Below are 25,874 nucleotides of genomic sequence, written 5' to 3'. Positions count from 1 at the left end.
AAATTTCTCTGCACTCGTTAACCAAACTAAAACAGGACAAGTATCTCACTAGCTGCGAGGTGAGCTGGTATACCGACAGTAAGAAATTCAGGCAAAAGTGGTGTTATGTCAATTAGCAGCATTATCCAATCTCCTGGAAAACGAACAAAAATACATTGCAGGGCTGAGGTATAGAAAAAAGGGGCAAACCAAAAATAAATCCACAAGGGATCTACGACAGCGACAGGAGTTATGTACAGGCTGACCCGGCGGCGTCCCGCGGATCCCTACAGTCTGCGTGTGTGCTCCAAGCGCCGGGCTTGAATTCACAGTGACTTTCAGCATCGAAGTCCTGAATGGAAAAGGGTTTCTCCGCCGCAAAGCCATCTTCACGGCGACCTGACCAACAACCTCCCCGCAGCCGGGAAGCCGGCGCCTCCCAGTTGTACCGCGGTGCTCGGCAAGGGCGCGAACAGCTGCCGGAGCAGCCTCACGGACCGGCTGCCTGGAAATCCCAACCGACGAGGTGCCCCCGGAGCCATCTGCCCCCGGCGGGGACCGTCCCTCCGTCACCACCTTTCCCACGGGCCTGACCTCACCCATCCCCGTGCTCTGACGGCGTCGTCTTCCCCTCTGCGCGCGCGGGGCGCCGAGCGGCTACAGCCAAGGTGGTCCCAGCCTCCCGGACGCGGCGTTCACGGCAGCTGCATCTCGGGCAGGTCCGGCAGGTTGCAGGCCTGGCCCTGAGCGTGGCGGCTCTGCTGCTGCGGGTGGAGGAAGTAGCTCAGGGGGTTCTGCTGTGGGGTGTGGGGTGGCTGGAAAACGCGCTGCGTTGGACCCCCAGGCACCGGCTCAGGACCTTGCATCTGTCAGGAGACACAAACCTGACAAGTCAGACCTGCCCTATCGCCCACCTCTCTGCTGCAGGGCTGAAGCTGAGGCTTGCACGCAGGAGTGGAGTACCAAGTGCTAAGGGGCAGCTCTACCCATCCAGGGAGGGTACAGGTGGTGGACAAGCAGCTTGGGATGCTGGTGCTCTCAGTACGACCGAAACCGCCTGGAGCATAGGGAGGGGAAGCAGGACTGTCTGTCCTACTAATCCCACGGAGAGCCCAGCAGCAATGGAGACCTTCAAAAGCTGCTTGGAAACAAGGCAAAATCTGCAACTTCCATCTTCCATGGGAAGGATCTTCAGGAAACTGATGAGGAGGTGGTAGAGCAACCATGTCCATGGACCATCCCAACACTTGTACCCCAAAGACCTGGACTTGCTAGTTCCCACACACACACCCCCAGCCATTAAAGGTACCGTGGCACCAAAGCCTGGTTTTCTGTTGCCTTGGAGCTATTTATCTCCCCAGCATCATCGTTCTGCTGTCCATATTACTAGTCCTCAGCATCTCAGTGCAGCCTGTGCCTAAGCTGGACGGCTCACATTCACACCTGCTGACAATGCACTGTCATTTCTTACTCTTAAGTCCAGTCCTGCTGCATGGCTCCTTTCAGCTGAAACTCCTCCTCCTGGTCTTTGCCTGGAGGACTGTAACCAGGCAAGTCTTGCAGAGTGTTTTACTAATTAATTATCAGTTGCAACCACCCCTCTCCTCAGCAGCAGCATTGGTTTGGTGTGCACTGACAAAGCTGTGCTTTGAAAAACCAAGATCACCTTCTCCAGAGAGTCGTGTTATTAAAAGAAAGCAGTGATGGCAGCTGATAGGAGCCCTTGCAATGCCAAGACCTAACAGCAGGAGGCACGTTTTCCAAAGGGCTTGTCCCTTACCGTGTTCCACACCGACAGGGAGATTCCTGTCAGAGCTCCAGTGTTTGAAGGACTGGGTATTTCTCCCAGACATCGATAACTGAGTTGTTTGGAAAATATGTCCCTGACCGGGTGCAGAGCCAGCCTGGTGAGGCTGTGCACCTGGGTATGTCTACATGCACCTGGCCAGGTTTGATTAGTCAAGTAAACCCTGTTTTGTCTCAAAACCCAACCCAACCTCAACACCACCCCTGTGCGTCGTCACAAACCTGTTCCAGCTCCATTACCTGAAGGTAGAGACGGTGCTGCTGAACCTGCTGCTGTGGCCACTGGTGGAGGTGAACCGGCGTGTTTGCCTGGTGGGATGTGAAGCTGGTGTGTGGGATCATCAGCGACGGGGAGAAAACAGGCGACGGGGCTGGAGGTCGGACAGCACTGCAGGTAATTGGTTGCATCTGAATTGGGGGAGGCAAGACCTGCTGCTCTGCAACGAACCTGCGACAGGAGCAAAGTAAGGTGAGAACCCAAACCCAGAGCCACCAGCAGCCCAGGGGAACCCGGGACCTGCAGGAACCAGACTGGAGCAGGGTTTGTCAAACCACACAGACTGGTGAAAACAGGCCCCAGTTTCCCCTTTCCCAATCAAGCATGGACTGGAACTGCAGAAAACTGAGGGGCTTTTTAAGGCTGTCCATCTGCTCCATGACTTAAGGCATCTTAAGCTTTGCAAAAGCCAGAAAATGGTTAAAAGATACTTTTTCAAAGCATTTTAGTCATCATAAAGTTCTCTGTAATTAAATAATATTTTAATTACTTTTTCTCCTAACCAGCTGAGCTTTTGTTTCTTTTAAGACCTGGACTTTTTGCGTTTGTGTGATCACATATGAGTTTTTCAAAGTAATTTTCAGTGCCACAAAGTGCCCTGCTAAAACACTGCATGAAAACAAGGGCCAGCAGAGACTCACTTTCCTTGCTGCCTGCTGGCACTGCTCTGCGTGGACTGGCTACTGCCGTTGGCTGCAGGCATCATGGCTTGGATTGACTGATCCAACAGCATCCTGTGGTGGGATTAAAACAGAGGACGGTCAGGGGAGGGAGAGGTCCAAGTTCCTGACTGTCAGTCTCTAGAAACAAATCCCTGAAAATCCTCCCCAAAAGCATGCAAACCAGAAAGCTAATGGAGCAGGGTGCTTAACACCACTTTGTCTAATGTGCTTGCAGAGGTGAGCTGAAACTTGCTAAATCTTTCACATAAGAAATAGGTTCTACAGCTGGTGAGAGCTCTGGGGTTTGTCTTGTTTTCTTACACAATACTGTGAAATGGCTGGGTCCTGGAGGCAAGGTCTGCAGATACCTCCCTGAAAGGCAGTTGAATAGTTTGGGGCACTTATGTGTGTTTTAGACAACATTTCCAGCATAAAAGAAAAACAGCTTTGCTGTGGCACTTGTCCTGGCTGGAGGAAAAGACACTGGAGCTACAGAGCAAACAGACACAGGTTTGGGAAAGGCTGTCCCTGCTACCTCTTCCTGTTCATTCCCTCTGACAGCCACAGGTGTCCCAAGATCATTGAGCTACATGGACAATTTATGGAAATACGGAGAAGGTTTCAGGCCCCTGAGGGTACCTGCTTGCATCCCACAGGGCTCACCACTAACCCAGGTGTCTTCAGGGGGGAACATCCCTAGGCACTCAGAGACCACCACCTCTCCCCCAAGCCCAGACATGCCTGCCCTGCCTGCTGCCCAGGAACTGCGATTTTCTGTCCCGGCACCGGGGCGGTCGCAGCAGCGCTGCCTTCCTACCTGAGGCTCCTGTCCTGGCTGTAGTCTGACTGCGGTTGCCTTTCACTGCTGTCAGCTGGCACCTGTGCAGCCACTGTGATGGGATGTGTTTGGGAAAACACCATGGGGTTGTTGTAGAGGGGCACTGAGATGCTCGTCTGCCCTGGTAGACATGTTTGCTGGGCTTGGTTCCCTCGCATTAGATGCTGCTGCTGCTGCACCTGGAATGAAGACAGAGATTCCCATGTCAGGTTTTTAAGCTCCCTGATAGAAGGCGAAAATAACTGCTTCCAGTGTGCAGATGGGACAAGGAGAAGGAACAGAAGGACACTGTCCCCAAACCCAGCTGTAGGAGCAGTAGATCTGCTCAGGACCATCAAGCTGTTCCCATTTATTACTCCTGCGTGGCAGGTGCTGGGATCCCAGCTGCAGGAGCAGAGGGTGTCTTGAGAAATCAGAGCATGCAAGGCTTGAGGGAGAACGGACCAGCTTAAGAGGGGAGAAGGAGTGGAAATTTGAAGTCCCCAAGGGAAGCAGCTCATCCTTCCTTCAAAGCAGTTACTTTTGGTCTTTTTTGCTTTCTGACACCTCAATTCTTTCCCATGTGACCATGTATACAGTGGATTTCAGTCTAGCGATGACAAACTTGTTTTTCCAAGCTGCCCTCCAAGATTTCTCGGGCAGAAGAAACCTAATTTTTTAAAAATATGCCTACTTCCCCACGTTACAAGGTCACAGCTCTCCCTGACGACGAACGAGCATCATGTTGTAATCACAAACAGAAGTGGGCCCAAGCCTCCCACTCAGTTCCTCTCCAGTCACCAGGACAGCTCCAGAGGTCCCCAAATTTTGGTGCTTTTAGACTATCTGACCTTTATTTCTACACTCACAACTGTCAACACAATTTTTGTAATGCCAGTGAGGGTTTAAGACCAGCACAGAGGAGATGGCAGGACCAGGGGGAAAGAGCATCAGGAAAGAGCCAGGAAGGAGGCAATGGGGACAACAAAGCAGCCAGTGACCTGGGCAGCTGTGCCACAGGGGTCCCTGAGGAATGGGCGCGGTGATGGCAGGTGGGTGCCACCGTAGTGCTTCGTCCCCAGAAGGCCTTGCTGTTGTGACTTCTTGGCTGTGGTCTGCCTGGGTGTCCCCGGTGCTGGTGGCCTCCTGGGGCTCGGATGCTGCACGTTGTTAAAGACGACGGGGATGGGCTGCTGCATCAGCATCTTGAAATGAGAGAGACACATGAGTTGTCGTAGCTCCTGTGGTGGTTGTACTGCCTGGGAGATACCACCTCCAGCTGCCAGGCTGTCTCTGTCAACATGCAGAACACTGGGCTTTAAATCCAAGGGCAAAGTGGCCCATGAATAACGGAAAATCAAACGTTAGCTTGTGCCCGGGTATTTATTCAGAGCCATGACAGACCCATGATGCCCATTGAGTTTTGAAGTGGCACTGGGGACCCAGCAGTGTTAACCAGCCACCGAACCACCAAGGTCTGTGTGCAGGGGAGACTTTGGATTAGCTTGGGATTACTTGTTTCTGAATCTTGAAAACTACTGATTCAGTACTTAAGCAGGTACTGATGCCACTCACGTCCCAGGAGACACTACTCCTGTGTGTGAGACCGGACAACCAATTCATCCAGCACCCATTTCTAAATGCTTTTGCCACTGACAGTTTTGTTACTGATCTGTGTGCTTAAAGGTTTGGGAACCCTGGGGGCAGCGTGTACCTGCAGGTTAGAGTCCTGCACTAACTGGAGCTGCTCCTTGATGACATGGAGCTCTTCTTGCTGAGTCTTGATGTCAGCTTGCAGTATGCGAGTCCTCTCCTCCAGCTGCTCTTTCAGCTGATGCATCATCCCCAGCTGGGTCGGAAAGTGGTACACTGGCTGCAGACAAGAAAGAACAAGATCAGGGGGTAGGACCCATCCTGCTGCCCCCATTCACAGGGACATTGGCTTCAGAAAAGTGGCTGCTTTTCAGTTTTTGCCAGAGGAGGTATGATGCTGACAAACCCCAGCAATTGTGTATTTAAACAAAGTAAATCTTAGCAACAGCAACAGAAAGGGCACTGAAACCTTGTCCCCCTCCTATGCAGGGACCAGCCAGTGAGGAGTTAAGAGCCATGAAACAGCCACCGAGGCTGGCCCGTACATTTAACAAAAATAAACCACATACCATCACAGCGTGCTGAGAGGGGACTACCGGCTGGGCCACAGGATGCTGAGGGAGGTGTTCACCAGGGGCTTGAGGAGTTGCTATGGCCTAGAAATGAAAACTTTGTCTTACTGCAGGTCCATAGCACCTCTAGTGCAGAGCTGGTGTGGGTATCAGCTGGTACCAGTGATGAACAAGTGCAAGGAATCAGACAGCGCCATGTGGAGATCTAAGGGTGGGTCTGAAAGGAGAATTTAAACTCCTGCATGGCCCCTGCTAATTGAAAATCCTTGCTGTCAGCATCCTTTTTTGGATAAAGACTCTTTTGTGTGTACAAACCTTCTCATGGTGTGAGAAGGCGTTTGGCCTGGACGGCAGCTCTCCACCAGCTCTGCTGACCAGCAGTGCCCCAAACCCCCGGGAAATCCCGTGCTCAGGCCCAGCACACAGAGCTGGGGATTCAGGGTCTCTGAGGGCGTACTGAGGTTTGTCAAGCTCCTGTCTTTAGGGCAACAGAAAGGGACCACCCACCTGAGTGCTTCCAGCTGACGCCAGCCGCAGGGCTGCCTTCTCCACCTGCCCGCCTGGCACTGAGGGCCGGGTGGGTGTGCTGGTGTCCGTGTGCCGCATGGACGATGTGGCTGGAAAGGAGAGGGCTTACTGTGACAGGGAAGACCCGTGCCTGGGGTCTGAACTCCGCAAATGCAGATGAGCAGCCACCCAAATGTGGTCAAACTGGGTTCCCAGACTGTCCATCCGTGGTCCTCCCAGCCTGACTCGTGGGTTCCCTCCTGATGCTAACGCCCCATCTCAGGCTCCGCTCCACAGGCAGCTCCAGATGAGCTCTCCCCCTCTACCCCGGGAAGTACCTCAAGAAAAGCCCAGGGATGGCTCCCACCCACAGCCCCGTACAGGCACTCTGGTCAAGTCACTGCTGGCCCCGGGGTGGGGATGGGACACGCGTGGGAGCTGGGATGAAGCTCCTTCTGCACTTCTGCAGGGGTCAGCATCGGGGACCGAACTGCCTCGGGCCGGAACTTTTGTCAGCGAGGTTCGGGGCTTAATCCAATTACTTCATCTTAACGAATCACGCCGCTGTCCCCTGAGCCCCGGGAAAAGACCACAGCGCTCTACCGGTGGCAAGCCGCGGGGATGCCGCCGGCCCGGAGGTGCGGCTCCGCTGCTGCCCTACATCCCTGGTCGTGAGCTCCCCCTCCCGCCCTGACTGCCCAAGTGCTCGGGGTGCCCTGCCCTGCAGCCCGCTCCCCCCTGCAGCCCGCTCCCCCCCCTACAGCCCGCTCCCCCCCGCAGCCCGCTCCCCCCTGCAGCCCGCTCCCCCATGCCCGCCCCTACCCGCCCCCCGTCCTCGCCGGCACCTACAGGCGGAGTCGGAGAGGGCGGTGTGTGAGGAGCGGCGGGAGCTGTGGGAGGACAGCGACAGGGCCTCCCGGCTGGCGTCCTGGCTGCTGCCGCACTGCCCCACATCCAGGTAGCTGCTGTGGCTCTGCGGGAGCGAAGCACCGGCGGGGAGATGGTCAGCAGGAGAGGACGGCGCAGGAGGGGGCCCCCACCCACCTCCCAACGCTGGAAAGGACCCCCACCCACCGCCCTGACCGCCTTGTTGCAGGGAACAGTGACAGGCAGCGTGGGGAGAGGGCCGGCCCCGCACCACCACACCCCGGTGCAGTACTGGGTTTGCCCCTTCAGCTCCCCTAAAGCCTTCGGGCATCGCTACGCAGACACCACCGACAGTACCGCACCCCAGGCAGTGCCACCCACTTCTGTCCTGGGCCACCCCTCTGCTGGCAGCGAGCAGCGGTGGGGGACACGCAGCACGCATCGGGAAACGCCATGGGGATTGCTGCCCGTGCCCAGGCTCTGGCATCTGGCACCTTCCCGCCCACAGACTTGTGTGCAAAAGGAATTATGCTTTTATAATTAGCTTCCTTCTGCCTGATTTCTTCAGGGGTGTCACAGTTTGGTGGCCGTGGCAGAGTGGGGAGCGGTGGCAGAGGTAACGAATGAAGGTGGCAGCAGGGCTGGCTGGGGAATGGCTTTACTCATTGCAGAGATGGAGAGAGAGGGCTGGGAAGAGATACGGTGCAGTGGCACAGGGACAGGGGCTGCAGCCCTAGGAGAACCTGCAGCACATGGGTCCTGTGGGGGACAGGCATGGGGTGCTGCTGAGCTGTGACCCCGCTCGTCAGTCCCCGGGGAGCGGTGCTCTCAGCAGCCTGTTCTAGGCAGGGACCCGGCAGCACAGCAGCAGAGCCTAAGCTGGTGAATATTAACGGCCTTGGAGCTGTTACACCACAGCAACAGATGCCATCTGGCAGATGGTTTAGGGCAAACAGACTGCTTCACCTGCAGGACTTGGTGACCACGTTGGCTGTGATCCTCCCCCTGCCTCCCAGGGAGCTCCCCACTTCTCTCCCCTCCAGAAGGATCAAACAACCAGAGTGGTCACTCTGCCTCTCCTCCAGCTACCTCACACCAACAGATGCAGCTTAAGTCTGCAGAAGAATCTCTCACCTATCATGTGGAAAGGGGAGGAAGGCACAGCAGGGTACCTGTGGTGACAGGGGAGCTGCTGGTTGCGATATAGTCCTTGCTCAAACGCAAAATGGCCCTGGGATAGCTTCCCCTTTACATCCCATAAACAGCTTCTATAAAATAATGTCTGAGGAGCAATGGGGCTAACGGAATGATAAGTACCCAACAATCCACCTGAAATGAAGTTGATTACCGGTCTTATTTATAAACTACTGAGAGGAAGAGCTCAAAAGTAATGACTTTGTAAATTGGGCAGATGTGTTGGGAAGCCAGACTGATTCAAGCCAGGGAAATTACTGTTCTGGCCACAGTCCTACACTTGATGTGATCCTGCCCAACGGTGTAAACAGCTGAAATCTGGAATAGGTATTTTTCCCTCACTTCCAACCTTCATCTGAGTGCCAGCGGTGAGCTGGCACTAACAAACCAGGCACGGTGTGGCAATGCCCTGCGCTCAGTGCTCTGAGCCTTTCGAGGGGTGACAGGTGCAGCAATCTGGCCTCCAGCTCCAGCTCTGCTTCTGAGCTGAGGGGGTTTAACCTATCATTTGGGTAAAGGGCTCAGAAAGACGACGAACAACACGACAGCAGCAGTGCAACTGCTCAGTGTGCCATCGTATGCCTGACCCTTGATGCAGTAGGAAGCTCCTCAGGGTCTGCTGGAGCTATACTCCAACTAAAGGCTTGGAAGGAGATGGGAAGAAAGAAGAGAGAATTTCCTAAGATTGGTAAAAGATTACTCAAATTGGCTTAAACACCTACTCATTCAACTGTAAAGGGACATGGTACCTTTAGAGAAGAGGATGCCAGTTCAATTGATGACTCTTCAAGGCCAAGATCTCGCCTTCTTTCAGCTCGAACTTCTGCATAACTAAAAAAAATGATAATAATTAAAATCCAGCTTTTCAGTCTGGATACTGGAACTGTCCTGCCGTCCAGAGTGTTCGTGCTGAGTTACAGGCTTTGCACAGTGCACTCTCTCACACACAAGGTGCTTAGAGGGACACCACCGTGCAGCCTGGCAATCTGTGAATGAGTACACACCCTGAATGTCTGCAGATCAGAAACAACAGGGCAGTGTCCCTGTCCCACTGCTCTCAGGACTGCAGACCCTGTATGATTAACTACACTAATCATTCCAAGCACAAAGTTTGGGCCTGGATGCCTTCAAGCTAACCTAATCTAAAAACAGAGTGCATGTGGTTACTGAAAATGGGTGTCTTTGTCCTCAGTACAGTTTTCCTAATAAAGGAGATTCCCATTTTTTCATAATCAGGAGGAGAAATGATCCTATAGCTTCTCTGCATGTAAACTGCCACAGCAAATGGACATTCACTCTCTAACCTGCTTATGCTCAAGAATCCATCTTTCGCATGCTGTATGGTAGCTCAGTGAGACCTAAGCCAGTGCCCTGGGGAAGAGGAGGCCAGGTCCCATTTTTATGAGGGTGCACACAGTGCTGTGCAGCGTGCTACGTTGGAATTAGCATCCCTCATTCCTGTGGGAGCTCTGAATACAAACTGACAGCTGTCCAGGTGCACCACGAGGTGTGAGGATCCACAGGAATCTGCCTCTGAAAGTGTCTATTTGCTTTCCTTACTACTTTTAAAGTATTAACACTGCCATACGATTCACTGTTGGGATAAATTGGAGAAGATATTTTAAAGATTCTCTGAGCACTTGTGGATTGTGGGCACTGAAAGGTGCCAGAATTTAGGGTGCTGAAATATGAATGGGCCATCACCTTTGTGAGAGGCGGGAGAAGTTGCTGAAATGAACTTATGTAATTGTAAGCAATGAATTTTCCTGAAATCACATTTTAACTCGTGCATTTCACTATGTGAGACAGAACTGAAATTCAGAATCTATTTAGGACTACATCACTAGGCTTAAGAGCATGAAGAAGAAACAAATTCACAAAGCTCAATGAATTCAGAGCTTAAAGTGAAGCCAAGTTCCCTAAAGGACGGCGGAAGCAGCACAACTCAGAAGCAATCGCTCTCTCTCTAACATTTGCTTATGACAACAACTGACATGCAGTTTGTATCACACACACACACAGCTCCAATCACACCTGTTTAGCAATGTAAGGTGTTCTCAGTCTGTGCTTCAGAATGTAGGGAAGAAACCCATCTCACCAGTGTTGAAAAGGGGGAGCAACACACAAATTGCTTCCTGACAGCGAAGACGCAGTGAGCAGCAAGTTTACTCAAGTCAGCAGAGCAAACCAGTGTGTCACTTTTTTTACAAGCCCTTCGGTAAACATCTTCTCACCCTTGACCCCACCTTTCTGGAGGCAGCGGAGGCAGTCGGGCAGATTCGCCTCCAGAAGGTGTGAATCACAAGGCACAACCGCCTCGCAACCCATCACAAGCAGCTTCCCACTAGAGGGGGATCCTGGGCTGAATTTCGGGTGAGGAATCAGGCAAGCACAACAGCAACGAACTTCAAGTCATAAACATTTAAAGCTCCCATCGACAGGTTTTGTAGGAGATGTGTGAACCCATTCATGCCCATAAAGCCCTCTGATTCTTACGGGCTTTGATTCTTCAGCTGGCTGCGTCATCGCCAGGGATACGAGGGGAACGTAACACACCGACAGACTTTGGCCAACGGTGGTTTCCAGGATTTTGGACCGGTTGCAAGAAAAAAACCAACCCAACAACCAGAGAGTAATGAAAACACATTATGTTTTTCCCCATCTTCCTTGTCATAATCGTTTTATGGAATTACAAACCATCTGAGTGCGTCAGTCTGCACAGCAAATATTTGGCTAACGCACAAGAGAACTAGGAAAAACTACTGGGTGACGGCACGGGACATAGGTTGTGAAGGGCTGGGTGCCTGCTCCTACCTAACGACCAGGTGAGTGCAAACGATGAACTCGGGCTTGGAATTCCACTGGTGGTAGGTGATGTAGTAGTGTGTCTGCAGCCATATCCACTGCTGGCCTTTGGTCAGGAAACGGTAGTAACAGGACTTTCCTTTTCCAAACTGCATCACTGTTAAACAATAAAAGAAGGAAACAATTTCTTTCAAGCAGAAATGTCACGGTGCAGAGGCGATGAGACAAACCACTCGGCCCCACTCGCCTCTGCTGCTGCACCAAAACAGCTCCTGCAGGCTTTATTATAACACGACAGACGATGGACAACCATGTACTGATGTTTTATTATCAGTTTCTTTTCTGCCACTGAGTCTCAAGACTGCAGTTTGCTATTTTGCAATTGTTCTTGTAACTAATAATTGGTGTAACTATATAGATAGCTACATTCTGATTACTCATTTGCGGGTTCTTTTGAAATAGGCATAAATAACTTTAGTTAAACAAAGCATTGGCCTTTCACCAGTACAGGACAATGCATTTCAAAGGCTGGGGGTGTTCTGAAGTCAGATCCTAGTAACAGCACAAACCAACGTGTTAGTGGAGTTTTAGCAGTTTAACTGAGAGTTTTCTTCTGAGAGATCAACTAGACACACCAGACCTGGTACATATTATCACCGTATGTCCAGAAAAATCTCAAGTGATGTAATACAACTGGAAAATAATGAGGAGAACTACATTAAATAACCACATTAATTGTTCCCAGACTGCTGAGAATAAAAAAATGAAGCACGCTCACTTAAAATACCCATAATTAATAAGTAAAACATGAGCGTGGTTTAAGCAAACCCATTTCACTTCACAGGAGACAAGATGCCTGTGTAGAGCGGTCAGCCAGATGAAGAGGAACTTACCAAGCCACACTAACCCAAGTATTTTTTTTTACTCACCTGCACACCTCTACTTTGTTAAATATCAGGACTATGGTAGCAATCCCATTAACAGTGGTGGGCTTTAGACAAAGCACTTAGTGAAGGACTGCTGGCTAACATGCTGTGCTGGGGATCACTCAGCTCCTAGTCCTGGCAGAGACTTGCTGAAGCAACTTCTATAAGTCACTTCACCAGCATCTTACTTTGTCCCCTGCATGGTAAGATTAAAAGATCCTTTCCTTCAGGTGTGTTGTGCAAATAACTCTTATAATGAATAAGAGGAGATCCATGGCTAGCAACAGGGGGGTTGCAGCTCTCAGCATCACGCAGTACCTGTCCCCCACAGGACATCTCTGTGTAGGATATAAATGACTAAATAGATTCTCTGCTGAATGATTTGACCCTGCTCTCAACATACAGAGCGTCTGCGTCAAACTGCACCCACACGTTACAGAAAGGACATCATCTGGTTAAGTAGCTCACTTCTGTCTGAATGGCCTTTTAAGCAAACAACACTAAAAAGCTCTGTACCTGACAGCAATTAAAATACCCCTTCAACATTCCCATCTACACGCTGGCTGCACTCGATGCAGTTTGCATCCAGCCCCCTCACAGCTTCCTCTGCGCGTTCGGCCGGGCACCCTCCTCTGCCGCAGGTTTCCCACCAGCACTTTGCCTCGACAGGGCACAAAAGCTGGCAGGAAAGTGGAACAGGAAATCTTGACGTTCAGAGAAGTCATTTTCTCAACTTGCTATGAGTTCCTTTAGCATCTTACACGTGTAAGTGGCAGAGGGTACGTGGTGAAGATGGGGGTGCTTTGCAATGTAGAGACACAGCAGCTAGTCTAGCTCCAGCGAGCTGGCGGGCTGTGGAGTTTCTTGGCATCCCTGCATCACGCTGCTCTGCATCTCAGAGTAATTACAGAATCCCACTTTCTCCACTCTCTGGGGTGTCCTCGTTTCCTTTTGACAAAACACTCTCCTTTTAAATGGAGACAGCAGAGAGACAAACAGAGTTTGCCCAACAGGAAACCCTCAAGTAATATTTCTTGGCAAAATACCTGATTACCCAGACGCATCTTACAAAGTGTGCCGTTACTCTCCATCACAGCGCTTGGCAGTGCTGGAGGACAGACCTAATTCCAGCTCAGTACCTCAGTCTGAAGCACAGGTAACAAAAATGGAGAAACAGTCTTGGGGATAGAACATCCCACATGCTCGTCTGGCAGGCAAAGCACCCCAATGCAGAGTAGTCTGAGTCTGCTGCCACCTTTTGCTCTTCCTCAGGTCAGCTCCAGCCTTCAGCAGGACATGGTGCTTCATGGTCTGGGCACTGCTGCAATGCTGGGGTGAAGTGTACATTCTGCCCTGTCTCCTCCCAGGCTCCTGCAGGTCACACAGCATTTCACCTTGCGCAAAGATGAACTTCATGGACATGCTCTGGTGTTCACACTTCAGCCCAAACTGGACTTCGCTGCTTTACTTCCAGGTCAACCAAAACCAAGACGTCTTCACCCATGAGGAATCTGTACTTTTCTATTTAAAAGAAGACCCTGAATCTCCCGGAGGGTTTTACTAACAGTAAGTGATGATCACAACATCCAATTGCACAGGCAGGCAGCCCAAACGCTGCTTTCAGAAGGCATGCTGGTGTGCTGAGTTGACTCTGGAGCTCAGGGGAACAGCAAGATCCCAGGAACTGTCACACTTGACAAAACTACTGGGGTTTGGGGCTGCCCTCGCAAACTGGGGACAGAGGATGCAAAGTTCTGCCTTCCCACCGATTAATCTCAGTTCACTCTCAGACAACCTGTGCTCAAACAAATTATCTGCCAGTGTGGGAAACCTGCACAGAGAATTCCTTATCTGAGGGGATTCGGCGTGGATTCAGCCTCCCAGGTAAGCATTGGCTGCGACAGTCTGTCACGGGAAGAGGGAATTCCCTCGTGCCCCAGATAAAGACACCTTTTGCAACAACAGTAAAAGTTTTTGCATGAGTGACAAATGAGATCAGAGACAGGCATGCTGCAGAGGGAGAGAAACTTACAGTGTTCATGGCACCTAGCAAGAAGCTCCAGGTCATCTGCATGGTAGTAATCATACCCTGACGTTCCCAGAACCTCAAAGGGTAAATATCCTATAATAGGCGGAGCCCTAGAAGGGAAGCAAAGGGCAGGCAGTGAGCACAGAACCTGACACTTTGACATCCTGGTAGCAGATCTGCTGCAATACTAGGAACAAAAACCATCACGCATGTTCACTTGGCAGGGAAATCAGGAATGGATTTTCATATGCACAGCAATGTATTTCCATATAAAAGAGGAAAAAAAAAGAAAGAAAAGAAAAAAAAAACACCAAACCACAACAGCAAGGGAGAGGTAAAAATTGGGAAAATGAAAAGGTGTGTGTTTACTGTTTCCTAGCCTATTCATTATGTGGGTGTAGAGAAAGGCATGTACGTATGCGAGTGACTCAATTCATTAAGCACGCTCGTGAGACACGCAGCTTGAGAAACGCTACGGCTGTTCGTGTGCGTAATCACTTGGAGCTCGAGTAAAATTATCCAGTAGGTTGGATGTAAATGTCATCTGGGTAGTAACTGTAGAAGAAAGACTAAGTGGGAAGCTGCAATGTGTGTCAGGACCAGCTTGGGTAAAAGGAAAAGTAATTGTTCCCATGGAAAAGCTTGGGAAATTATAAGCCGAAGGAAACATTTCTGTGCCAGTCGTAAAGATAAGAATAGGCACAGGGCTGGTGTTATTTCTGTTATTCGGTTATTTCTGTCATCCTGGCTATGACTGTTATTTCTGTGACAGGTAGAGAAGGAATCAAGGAAGTGCTTAGGTGGGCACACCACAGCGGCTTACTTGACATTCTCCCATCAATCACAGATTTTCCATTTACTCGGCAAAATATGAGATTTCTTAATTTATTTTTTTTTTAGTCAGGTGTCCTAACAAGCCTGAGTTTGTGTGCAGCCTCAGCAGAGCCTGTGACTGTGAAACAACCCTGAAATGTGAGGAGAAAAGCACCCTTTCTGCCTCTAATCCCCATATCAGCACACAGGCCTCTGCCTCCCGCCCCTGCTCGCACCACTGAGGCAGGACTTGGGCTAACATGGCTCCACCTATTTGTTTTGGCTGCTGGTCCTGCTGACAGTGTGAGGCTCACTGGCCAAGTTTAGCACGTTCCTCTGGAGCAAGGTGGCTGTGGGTTAGTGAAATGGTTAACCTTTCAAAAGAGGGGCAGGCTGAAGGTGTCACTGCCTATCCAATGTGCTTCTCCTGCTGCCTTTCCCTTGGTGTCCCTCGTAAGGGAGGCAAATGCCATAAAGCGACTAAGAATATGAGTAAAACATGATTTAAGTGTAAATACACTCAGGTTTGCATGGATTGATCCCAAGTCTTCTTGATATTAACATGGGAAGTTCTTTGTCCTGCCTGAGAGACCCAGCTCACCATTTGTACTCTTCAGAGACATGGTAAGCACGGACTATCCCACTAAAGAGAGCCCAGGTGGGTCTATTCTCTCTCTCTTCCCACAACTGTGAGGGGAAACGAAGAACAGCCAGGGACCTGCTCTCCAGCAGCTCCAGAAGAGGAAGGTCTTAGCAGGAGCTCCCCAGGCCCAGCATACACGGTTGGCTGGAAGAGCCAGTCCACCCTCTCCGATGGCAAAGCTCTTGAAACAGAGTGCGTTTAGTACACAGCAGTCTCTGCCACAATACAGCCTTATCTATCCACACAACTTCTCACAGAGCACTGTGTTCCTCTCCCTCGTGTGACCCAGATTTCTGCTAATGATGATAATATGAGTATTTATTAAAGAGTCCGTCCTTGGCAGCACGTGCCAGTGACTCTCCTATCGTTAAAGACATGCTTATATTCAAGACAATAATGTCTTTCAGATGCACATCAGATGATAAACATTTAAGCTGATCAGGAAAGCATTATGCTTTCCCGACTTTCACCAGAATTCTTGAAGTGAGAAAGCAACCACAAAATGCTCCTCGTCTGCCATCTGACAAGGAGCTGCCTTGCTCGTGGAACAACATGAACGTGTCTCGTTAGCTTAAGTTCCAGCCTTTAGGCCTGCAAGTCGCTGTGCAAATGGAAACAGAGTCTGCAAGAGAGCCTTTTGAGAGCAGTTTTCTAATAAATGAAGGGAAAATAAGGAGAGGACCATATCACAGAAGAGAAATAGAGGATCATCAAAGTTGACAGGCTTGCTGCTTCTACACGGATTTATGTGTAGACCCAGAATACAAATTTTTCCTGGCTCTCTAATGTTTATCCAGATCTCTGAAGTGCTTCCTCCAGCTCCTGCCTCTTCCCCTATCCATGGCACACCTCAGCGCCAGGTGCTGTGACCTGACACAAGTAAGCAAGAAGCAACCAGAGACCAGAGTCCTGTGGGCTGCACTGGGGCGACGTCTGAATTGGTGATTTAATGAGACTGCCTACACGATCTCCCTGCTCCTTCTGGGGTCTGGGCTCGCCACTCACATCTGGAGCTGTCACAAACTCTGCCTCAGCATCTGCATCAGCTTAATTTACCCTCAGTAACAACGGTTTGCTCGCCAGGAATATCAGGGAGCAGAGTGGCTGTGAGCACCCAGCACAGAGAGATTCCTCTCTGAGTCATAACCCAGATTCATCAAAAGACTCTTTGATAGGTTTCAAAGCAGCTCCTGCTCGCCTTATTCACAGGAGCTGCTGGGACTCAGCCCTTTGGAAAACCAGCTCAGTGAAATAAGGGGTTTAGGGCTCTTTTATGAATTTAACATTAATCACCTGATTCTGAAAATGTGCATTATCGGACAGGCCAATTAAAGCCTAACAAAGTCACTCCAGCAAGATCTTGACAACCTGAATAATAAGCTGACTGTCCTGAACCACACAGCATTAACCATAGGGCTGTCACCAGCTCAGTTCCTTCATGCTTCAAGGTACAATGTGTGAGGTATACGCCTTGTTTACCCTATCATTGGATCACAGCATGGTTTGGGTTGGAAGGGACTTTACAGATCATCTAGTTCCAACACCCAAGTTATTATTCCTTTGTATTCACTCTCTCTCTTTCCTGTCCTAAATGTGCAGGTGATATTTAGGGTTCTTTTCCTCCCAGATACCCTTTTTCCCTGCAGCCCTATTTATTATTACTATTTCTAGTAATGACTACCTTTGCACAGCTTACAAAGGGAGGGATAATGGAAAGGGTAGGATTTTGCAAGGTGCTTATGCATACACGTCAAATACAAAGCAGTAAAAGAGGGAACATCCCCCCCCAGCTTCTTTTGAAGAAGATGTATCCTATATTAATCAGCTTAATAAAGTGGTTCCAGTCTGTTGCATTCACCAAGCTGAATCCTAGCCCACCATATGGTACTGTCAAAAACTTATCTGCTATTAAATCATCTAATCCACTGCTTTTTATTTATTTTTATAAAATCCATCATTCCCCAAGGTGAAAATAAAAAAGTTTATTGACACTGAAAGAGATTTAGAAAGATTCCTGGAAGCTGTAGCTGGAAAACAGAGGAGCTAATCCAAGACAGGGAACAGGACCTGCACTGCTCAGTTTTAACGACCTAACACCTTGGTGAAGTCTGACAATTTTCTGGGCATTTTCTCACCACTTTATAAGGTTACCATATTTTAGGCAGGTAAGAAAAGACCACATCATTTAAGGATGCCTAATGAGTAAGTTCAGAGTATTATCCTTACTCAGTCGCATTTCGTGAGAGCTCTTCTACTTTGCATCTCAGGCAACAGCTACACAAAGTTTTCTATTTTTAAACTGTGGTGAGTTTATTCTTCAGTGACTAAAACCAAATCTCTCACCTGTGGTCCAAGAATAAAAACTTCCATTCCAAACTATGCCTCGATGTAAATTCTTCACATGGCTCTTCAACGTTGCAGAGCTCCTGCAAAACAGTTGGCACATTCAGATGTTTAATTCCGTGAGATGACAGAAGCAGCCCTCTATCAAGACCAAGGATGCATCTTCTTAGTCTAACAAACCCTAGGAAAACACAGTGCTTTTAAAGCACTTGACTTATTTTCCAATAAGGAATGTATAAACCTTGTCTTATGGATGCATAAACTGATGAAAAGTGGCTGAGTAATGTACCCTGGGCTGAATTTCAGAGCTAAGATAAATAGTCCGAGGGCCTCATCTTGCAGTCTGTAAGCAAAATTCCCCAGCTTTTTGTAAATACTGGTAACTGAAGATGGATGACAGCAGCAGGCCCAGCCTCGAACCGGGCTGGCTAATGCTCTCTTGAGCAAGAAGTGCTTAAGGTCGTTATCTCTGTCGTCACTGCACCGCGCCACAGGACACTTACAGAGCAGCAGGAAGAGCCCCTGAAACACGGTGTTCACAGCGCTTCAAGATGCGGGTGGCCTTCTTGCACCAAGCAGTTTAGGGCTTGTTCGGTGCTTCGTGGGCCAACCGCTCCCAGACACCCCATCAACAGAGACCACCCTCTTCCCCCAAAGCACCTCCTGCTTTGTATCTCGACCTCCCAAAACACATACTTCACGTTGCCTCCTGCTCACAAACACAGCGACAGCCTCTCTCATTTGCCAGCCCTCAGCACAACACACCTGCAACGCAGCTCCCCTGGCAGCGGCCAAGCGCACGGCTCCGGGTACCAGCAGCAGCTCAGCTGCTCAGCACCAGCCCACCCCTGTGTGAAAGGGAGGACGCCCTCACAGAGCTCTCACCTTTAAGAACTGCGGTGTGACGAGACGAACAGTTGCTACGAGGCAAATCTGCTCCTCTGTGGCTGACCTGAAAGCTCGTGCGATAGCTGACTCAAAGCCATTACAGGAGGGTGTAGGCACTAGACACAACCAGACAATTTATTTAAGATGAAGAGGAAGGAGAGCTTTCTTTTCATGTTAAGACAGGTACAATGACTGATGAAACCCAAGCAACAAACTCCTCCTACCCAGGAGGCGATGCCACACTGATACACGCTGATGTTATTTAAAGCATGACTCTTCAGGCTCCAAGTAACACGGCTGTAACCACCTACCCCTGGCTTGCAGGGAAGCTTCATAAGAAGCATGCAGCTATGGTCTCAGTGTCAGCCTTTCTCCAGCTCAACATTCGTGAGATTCAAGATTTTACGGGTTTCTCAAACTACTGAATCTTTGAAGGGTGTCATTGGATTGCCCCAAGTGAAACAGAATAGCATATTTTACTGGCTGTTTGAATAAGCAGGCTGCTTTACAAGTAAGTGGCAGTGGGTCAGACGGAGGTAGGATCAGTCTGGTATCACTTCTCTAAGCACAGTGTGCAGAAGAGTGCACCCTCCTGACCAACAGCCTCCTCACCACTTTTATATGAAAATTATCTCCAACGTAGCCAAAGGTCATTTCATCCCTGCTCATTATGGTGCATTTTCAGCTGAAACAAGGCCTTTAGGAAGCTACAGATCAACACACAATTTAAACAAGAGAGGGGAGGGGGGTAAAGTACTGGAGCAGCAACTTACCATGAGTAAAATATTTAAAATCCACTACAAATTTCACATATTCATACATCAGGGGTTCATTTGGATCTAAGCTGCCTCTTGCTAAATGGCAGCAGAACTCTATTTGTTTTTCCGCTGAAATGGAAGACAGAGAGGGAGACATACCAGTGTTACCAGAACTCTGCACTTCAGCAGGCACCACACATTGAGTCTGCCTGGGTGTTCATCCCAACCCTGCTGCTGTGTTATCTGAGCACACCCTGCTGCGATGCTCTTGGTACCCATAAGTAAATGTGTAACTACTAGGAGCAACGATCACCTGGTTGAGGAAGTGCATCCTCACCCTTTCCCCCAGGGCTTTACAGCCACTCCACTATTGGCCGCGGAGCAATATCGGTCAGGAGTATCCTCCTCTGACTTCACGCGAGTGCGGCTTCAGGCAAAGCTCTCAAGTGATATCGCAGTACTGCTCAGTACGACCCAGATCCAAAGGGCACTGGAGTCACCCTAAGCCTTTCCATTAACGGTGGAGGGCATCCTGCCAAGCTCTTATTCAGTCTTCTGCCCGAGGTCTGAACTCTGTGGATTAGACCATGAGGTCTCCAGCTGCAGGGAAAGCAATGCCAGCGCAGAGCAGCAGCATGAGGGCTGCCCCTTCCCACTGATGCTTGCGGGGCAGGACAGAGGGGAAGCCAGCACTGCCCAGTCACAGCCAACCCACTGGGAAAGGGGGCTCCCACCACAGGGCTAGTGAAAGGGGGACATTAGGAAGATGCTGCTGCCTGTTCTGGTGCTGGGGACATTTTCTGGGAGAAAGGGACGTTTTTAGGGTGGGACAGCAATAGATATCCAGATGGACTGTTCAGACAGGAAGGCTGTTGCTTATATCACACGTAGGGTTTCTCATGTGCCCTGAGACATGCAAGCTTCCTAAGGACAGGGAGCATGTAGGAACGTTAGACAATATACAGAATTAAACCCCAGAAATACTAACTGCAGCAAAACAGAAGTGGCAGGCAGGAGAATTAAATAGCTGGAGAGCCCTGTGCAGGCTCCCCTGGGAGCTGTTTGCCTTTGGCAAGCTTCCCTGACCGACACACAAGAGCAGAGCTTACCGTTTAGAAAATCAGCTGCAACAGGATCTGTCATGAGCACATGTGGAGAAAGCAGCTTGTACACCTCGCTCTGCTCCCGCTCAGGCAGAAAGTTTAATATATTTTGGTCCACCAAATCTGACTGATACAAAAGAATGCTTTGTCATGTTCAGTGGTATAGCCTGACACAACCACACGCCCACATCTAGCACGGATGCTTAAGACAAGGAGGCCCAGTCAATCTACAGATGGATTGAGGGCAGAATATAACCCTTAGGTTATTTTATTCAGGGGTTGCTATTTATTTTGCAAAAGGCTGAGTGGCTCCCAGAGGTTGCTCTGGAGAAGAAACCCCGACACCACAGGAATTCAACATGGCAACAAGTATCATCTCAGAACGAAAATCTGAACCATTTCCCTTTGGAAGCACGAGACAGAAGTGGGAGAGCTCCTCCTCACATCCTCCATTTGTCTTCTAGGCTGAACATCTGGTAAAATCAGCTGGACCTGCAAGTGTTGCAGTGCTGATAAACCCACACATCCTGACTAAAGGGGTTCAACCAAAACGTCAGCACATATCTGTTTCTTTGCACATCAGGACATTTGGCCAGGTTAATTGTGTGCTCAAATTTGCCTTCATAGAGCACGATTGGTGCCTCAGAAAACTCTGCCGCCACATACCTGTTACTAAAGACCATGGGTTTAACATTAAAAGAGCACGAATTCAGTCCTGAAATACTCTTTGAATTACCTGAGAAGCACACAGAGGTTTCACAGGCATACGGTTTTCCATATACCTGGTGCAACACACACCACCCAGGCCAAGTGGTGAGCTACAGGGACATTCTGCTTAGGTTTGGGGGGGGGTTTAAGATAACCCTGACAGAGAATTTGTCATTCACAGGAGCTTGAGAAACTCCCTAAGAGTTTGTTGGTTTACCCCCCACCCACAGTCAGCTGGCTCTTTGGTTGACCAAAACCAACCCCCAGCCCTGCAGTGATGGACAGAGCTGCGTGAAGGCAGGAGAATGATTCTTCACCACACTGTGTTGTCAGAACTTACCGGTAAGTGTCCGAGCAGAGACGAAACACTATCAGACACATAAATTATAATCCCATCAGTGGTAAGAGCAATGAGAAAGCCATCTAGTGCCTAAGGATAGAAGGCAAGGAAAAAGAGGGGAAAAAGAATTATTCCAGGGAACAATTTAAAATATAATAGGCTAATTTAGTCTTTGGGGATCCGTCTAACAGCCTAAACCTAACATAAATCAATTACAGAAATGATAGTTTAATGTGGAAAAATAAAAATTACTAATGCTAATTCAACATTCCTCTTATATTCATATTTGCTCATTAATATTAAATTGACTTGTATTTTTCACCCAGTGAGCATTTATTTAACATGAAGCAAGACAGCGATGGTTAGAATTTCTACACCCACACAATCTGAGTGACTTCAGTCACTTCATTATGTGTTCTGCATTACACAATAATTAACCAAGCTGGTGCATAAGGCAATGTTAGATATCATCATCACAGCAAACCCAGCACCGCGGATGGATGGATGGATGGATGGATGGATGGATGGATGGATGGATGGATGGATGGACGGATGGAGCAGAGATAGAAAAATTACACAATGCTGTATTTTTAGCAGTTTATGGACAATATAGACAAGATCTAAAGCCTTATTTATTTTGCTTAAAGCACTCATTCATTAGGCTAATGGCACAACAATTTTTAAGTTTGGTTTGTTTCCCCTTTGTTATTCACAGTGGTTTCTGTCCTGAGTCCAAGTTCTCTCTCCCTTTTAAGTCACTGTCTGTGGTTTTCTCTATTCCTCACAACATCTTCTATCGTTGACCCAGTGTCTGTCCCTGCTCTTCTCTAACGCTTACCGAGATCTGGGAGGTTTAATCTCTGGGCAGCACCGTGCACAAACCCAACTCTTCTAAAGACACTGTTAGTCTGCTCTGCACTTTAGCCAAAGATGCAGCGTTTGCCATCTCCCCAACCTCACTGTTGTTCTCTGCCTTGGCTGAAAATAAGCCCTCTCTGGAAAAACACCACTGATTTGGAGTAACCTGGTCAACAGTCTAACCTACTCCAGCAAGCCAAAAGTTATTAAAGGGCTCTCTCTCCCCGGCCACCTCTAAGGGGGGGACTTTGTTTTGATTCAGCTGGAACAAACCAGCTTGTTTGGTGAGAGAAATTCCCAGAAAGAATGAACAGACTTTTCCAGGGAGGTGAGTCATGACATCCTGATGAAAAGGAATAACTAAGACAGTGCAGCACCTCCCAGCTCAGCCCAGCATACACCCTTATTTTGGTGGGGCAAAGAGCAACAGCTGCCCACGCAGGGTAGGAGACATCCTCGCAGCACAAACCTAAAGTCACATCCTTAAGAAAGGAAAAATGTAGGCTCGTGGGGTGTTTCTAGATCAGCTTAGCATTTTAGGGGTGAGACTCCCACAGCCGCTCTCCTGAACGCACGTCAAGGCAATCCAGAGCGTTCACAGCGCACGTACAGCTGCGCACAGCCTGCAGCAGCACAGGCAGCACAGCAAACGCTGCCTGGCTAATGGGATGTGGGAGGAAGAGAGCTGCTACGCTTTTTTCAAGTCCTTTCAAGTTTTTGCTGAAAACGCCAGCTCTAGTGGCACTTCTGAGAAGGGCAATTCTCTTCTTCCTCTCTTGCCAGGCCAAATCTGGGCCGAATTGGTCTTCATTCCTAAATGAGAAGCTGTTTATCTTTGAAGAGAAGCAATCATATTTTAAATTCTGTGTCTGCAGAGCATTCAGCACAACCTTGGTTTCCATCAGGTTTGCATTACGCCTACCAGCAGCGTAGGAATCATTAACATCAACACCGGGACCTACAGGTGAAAAGGAACTTTATCTCTCTGAACTACTCTGCTGAACTGATTACTTCTCACTAATCTATGCAGCTTTAATTTCTTCTTACCTCTAACATCAACTGGGTGAACTCCTCGTTGCTAAGAAATGAAGGCTTCCAGTCTTGTCTAATCTCACAGGCTTCTGTCTGTGCTGTGATTTCTTAAAGAGAAAACATCAAAAAAGCAACATGACTCATGCTACTGGGGTTTTTTCTCTTTCATTTTCAAGTAACACTAGATTCCTTTTAAGAGGCTTTCAGAGAAATCATCCTCAGATCATTCTCTGCACAAAGACTTCTTGTATGCAACAGTCATTTTCCATGCCATCATGATACAAAATCAAGAAAAGGAAGGAGAAACATTTTGGGTGGTCTGAAGAAATCCTTCAAAAATTAAGGTCAATGGGCTAATTTCAGAGTAGCTGAGAGTCACTGTGAGCAGAGGGTATCAGTGACTGTGGAACCGTTTCAGGAAGGTCCTGCTTAGGGCAGCAGGACAGGCTGCACCCAGCCATCTCCCAGCCCAGGAGACCTAAAACAGGAGAGACAGAAACCCCTTTCTCCTGGCTGTCGTACTGCGTGCTGCTCTTCAGCTCTTCGTCCCTCCTGCTCTGTTTGAGGGCATGCAAAGTGAGCCAGGGGACACAGAGGCCAGCAAGTGAAACAGAGCGATGTCACCACACAAAGAAGGACACAGCTCGTCACCTCTACAAGCACACCCGTGTTTAACTGCTCAGCACTGTATTCAAACCTAGCCCATTCTTTGAGCCCAGCTGCTGTGCCTTACTCTGCCCCTCACTTAGGTCCATGTCCTAAGGGCTTAGATGCCCTGGGAAAAAAAGAGTTTTCATCTGCTGAGCAGAACCTGGCTGCTGGGCAGACGCAGAGCCAGTGCCTTCAAAAGGAGCAGGCCAGACCCTCCAATACCTTTCTGTTTCTGTAAGAAGTCGATGGTCCTCTGCAGTATTGTGGACTTGTCCATCTTGAGAGGGTAGCCGTGGCCCTGCAGCATTGTGCAAAGCTCTTTAATGAGGACATTGAACTGGTCTCTCCTCTTCTTTTCGGATTTGTTGCGTGATGCCCTGGGTGACAGAAGCAAAAACGCCACTAAGTAACATGAAGGACCTACAGCTCAACCCAGGGAGAGGTAAATGGTCCCACCCCAGCAGAACACTTCTAAATACAAGTTTCTAAACCCTGCTAGGACTGCTCATTTGTTTATAATTAGGCTCGGGTAAGTGCCTTGCTGGTGCTTGGAGCCTTGCAGCAGAACACTGCACACAGATGCTTTGGTTGCTGCTCAGCAATGTTTAAACAAGTCAAGGACTTTTCAGCTCCTCACCACACTCCACCAGTGAGTAGCTGGTGGTGCACAAGGAACTGGGAGTGGATATGGCCAGGACAGCTGCCTCAGCTGACCAAAGGGATATTCCATACAGCATGATGTCATGCAGGTATAAGCAATTGTGCTGCATATCACTTGTATATCATCATCATCATCATCGTTGTCTTCTTTCTCTGCCATATTAAGCTGTCCTTATGTCAATCCATGAGTTTTACTTCTTTTTGCCCAATTCTTTGCCCCATCCCACTGGTAGTGGAGGGAGCGAGTGAATGGCCAGGTAGTTGTTTTAGAAGCCTGCTGGGTTAAACCACAGCACTGTGGAAACCACAGACTGGTTCCCAGCATGCATTAATACAATTTATGAATGTTTTATTAGGGATTTCCCTTCTCTTAAAAACAATTAAGGAGAAAGCTTCTTCCAAAATGTTCTTTCCAATCTCCTATCGGAGATAACCCTATTTTCATACAACCTCTTCCAGTAGTAATTAATTTTCTTTACAAGGGTATTCATGATGCTACATGCTGCCTGAGATCCAGACCGAGTGTGGTATGCAGAAAGCATTTCCATTCATATTCAGGTTGGCACTTGGAGGTTCTCTGATCCAGCATTTACATTTGCAGCCATGTCTGTTTTGGCACTCTTGTGTGTTGACTCATTAGAACTGAGCCAAATGCTTCTCTGAAGCTCTCTCATAGCTATGCTAAAGCAGGACTAGTTGCCCAGTTTCACGGGCAGCTCTGGCCCAGGTGGGTAGCACTGCACAGTGCCACTAAAATCACAGGCCAGGACTCCTGACCTTTTCAAGCACTGGACAACACAGCAGTTACAATTCGCTCCCTGGAAAGCTTCCACTCTCTGTGCTCTGTGTATCCCCTCATACCTCTTTGCCCTGTCCTTCTCATCTTCATCCATCAGTTCGTTTACACAACACAGGGCCCTAGAAGGAAAAGACAGAGGGACTCACTGAGACTTGGTGTTGGATATCGGAGGATATCGGAATAGGGAGCTTACTGCTTTGTCCTTTATGACCTCCTGGATGTTTCAAGCTTCTTTTTCCCAAAC

General features: G+C 49.0%; 1 protein-coding gene across 1 annotated transcript; it reads right to left on the bottom strand.

Annotated features, from left to right (window-relative positions):
- Window positions 1-674: 674 nt before the first annotated feature.
- PASD1 (PAS domain containing repressor 1) lies at window positions 675-25,724 on the bottom strand (the record flags this gene model as incomplete). Its single annotated transcript, XM_084269016.1, has 20 exons — window positions 675-845; window positions 2,026-2,233; window positions 2,704-2,796; window positions 3,542-3,741; window positions 4,543-4,746; window positions 5,256-5,414; window positions 5,704-5,790; window positions 6,214-6,323; window positions 7,063-7,186; window positions 9,024-9,105; window positions 11,089-11,236; window positions 14,038-14,144; window positions 17,834-17,916; window positions 18,719-18,837; window positions 19,495-19,608; window positions 20,589-20,709; window positions 21,631-21,720; window positions 23,536-23,627; window positions 24,394-24,548; window positions 25,693-25,724. The coding sequence occupies 20 exons, from the start codon at window positions 25,722-25,724 to the stop codon at window positions 675-677; spliced, it is 2,499 nt and encodes an 832-aa protein (XP_084125142.1).
- Window positions 25,725-25,874: the final 150 nt, after the last annotated feature.

This window comes from Gallinula chloropus (assembly GCF_964237585.1).
Source record: "Gallinula chloropus genome assembly, chromosome: 11".
NCBI classification, from domain to species: Eukaryota; Metazoa; Chordata; class Aves; order Gruiformes; family Rallidae; genus Gallinula; species Gallinula chloropus.
Note: the sequence above shows the minus strand (reverse complement) of the source record. Positions and strands in the feature narration are given on the sequence as shown.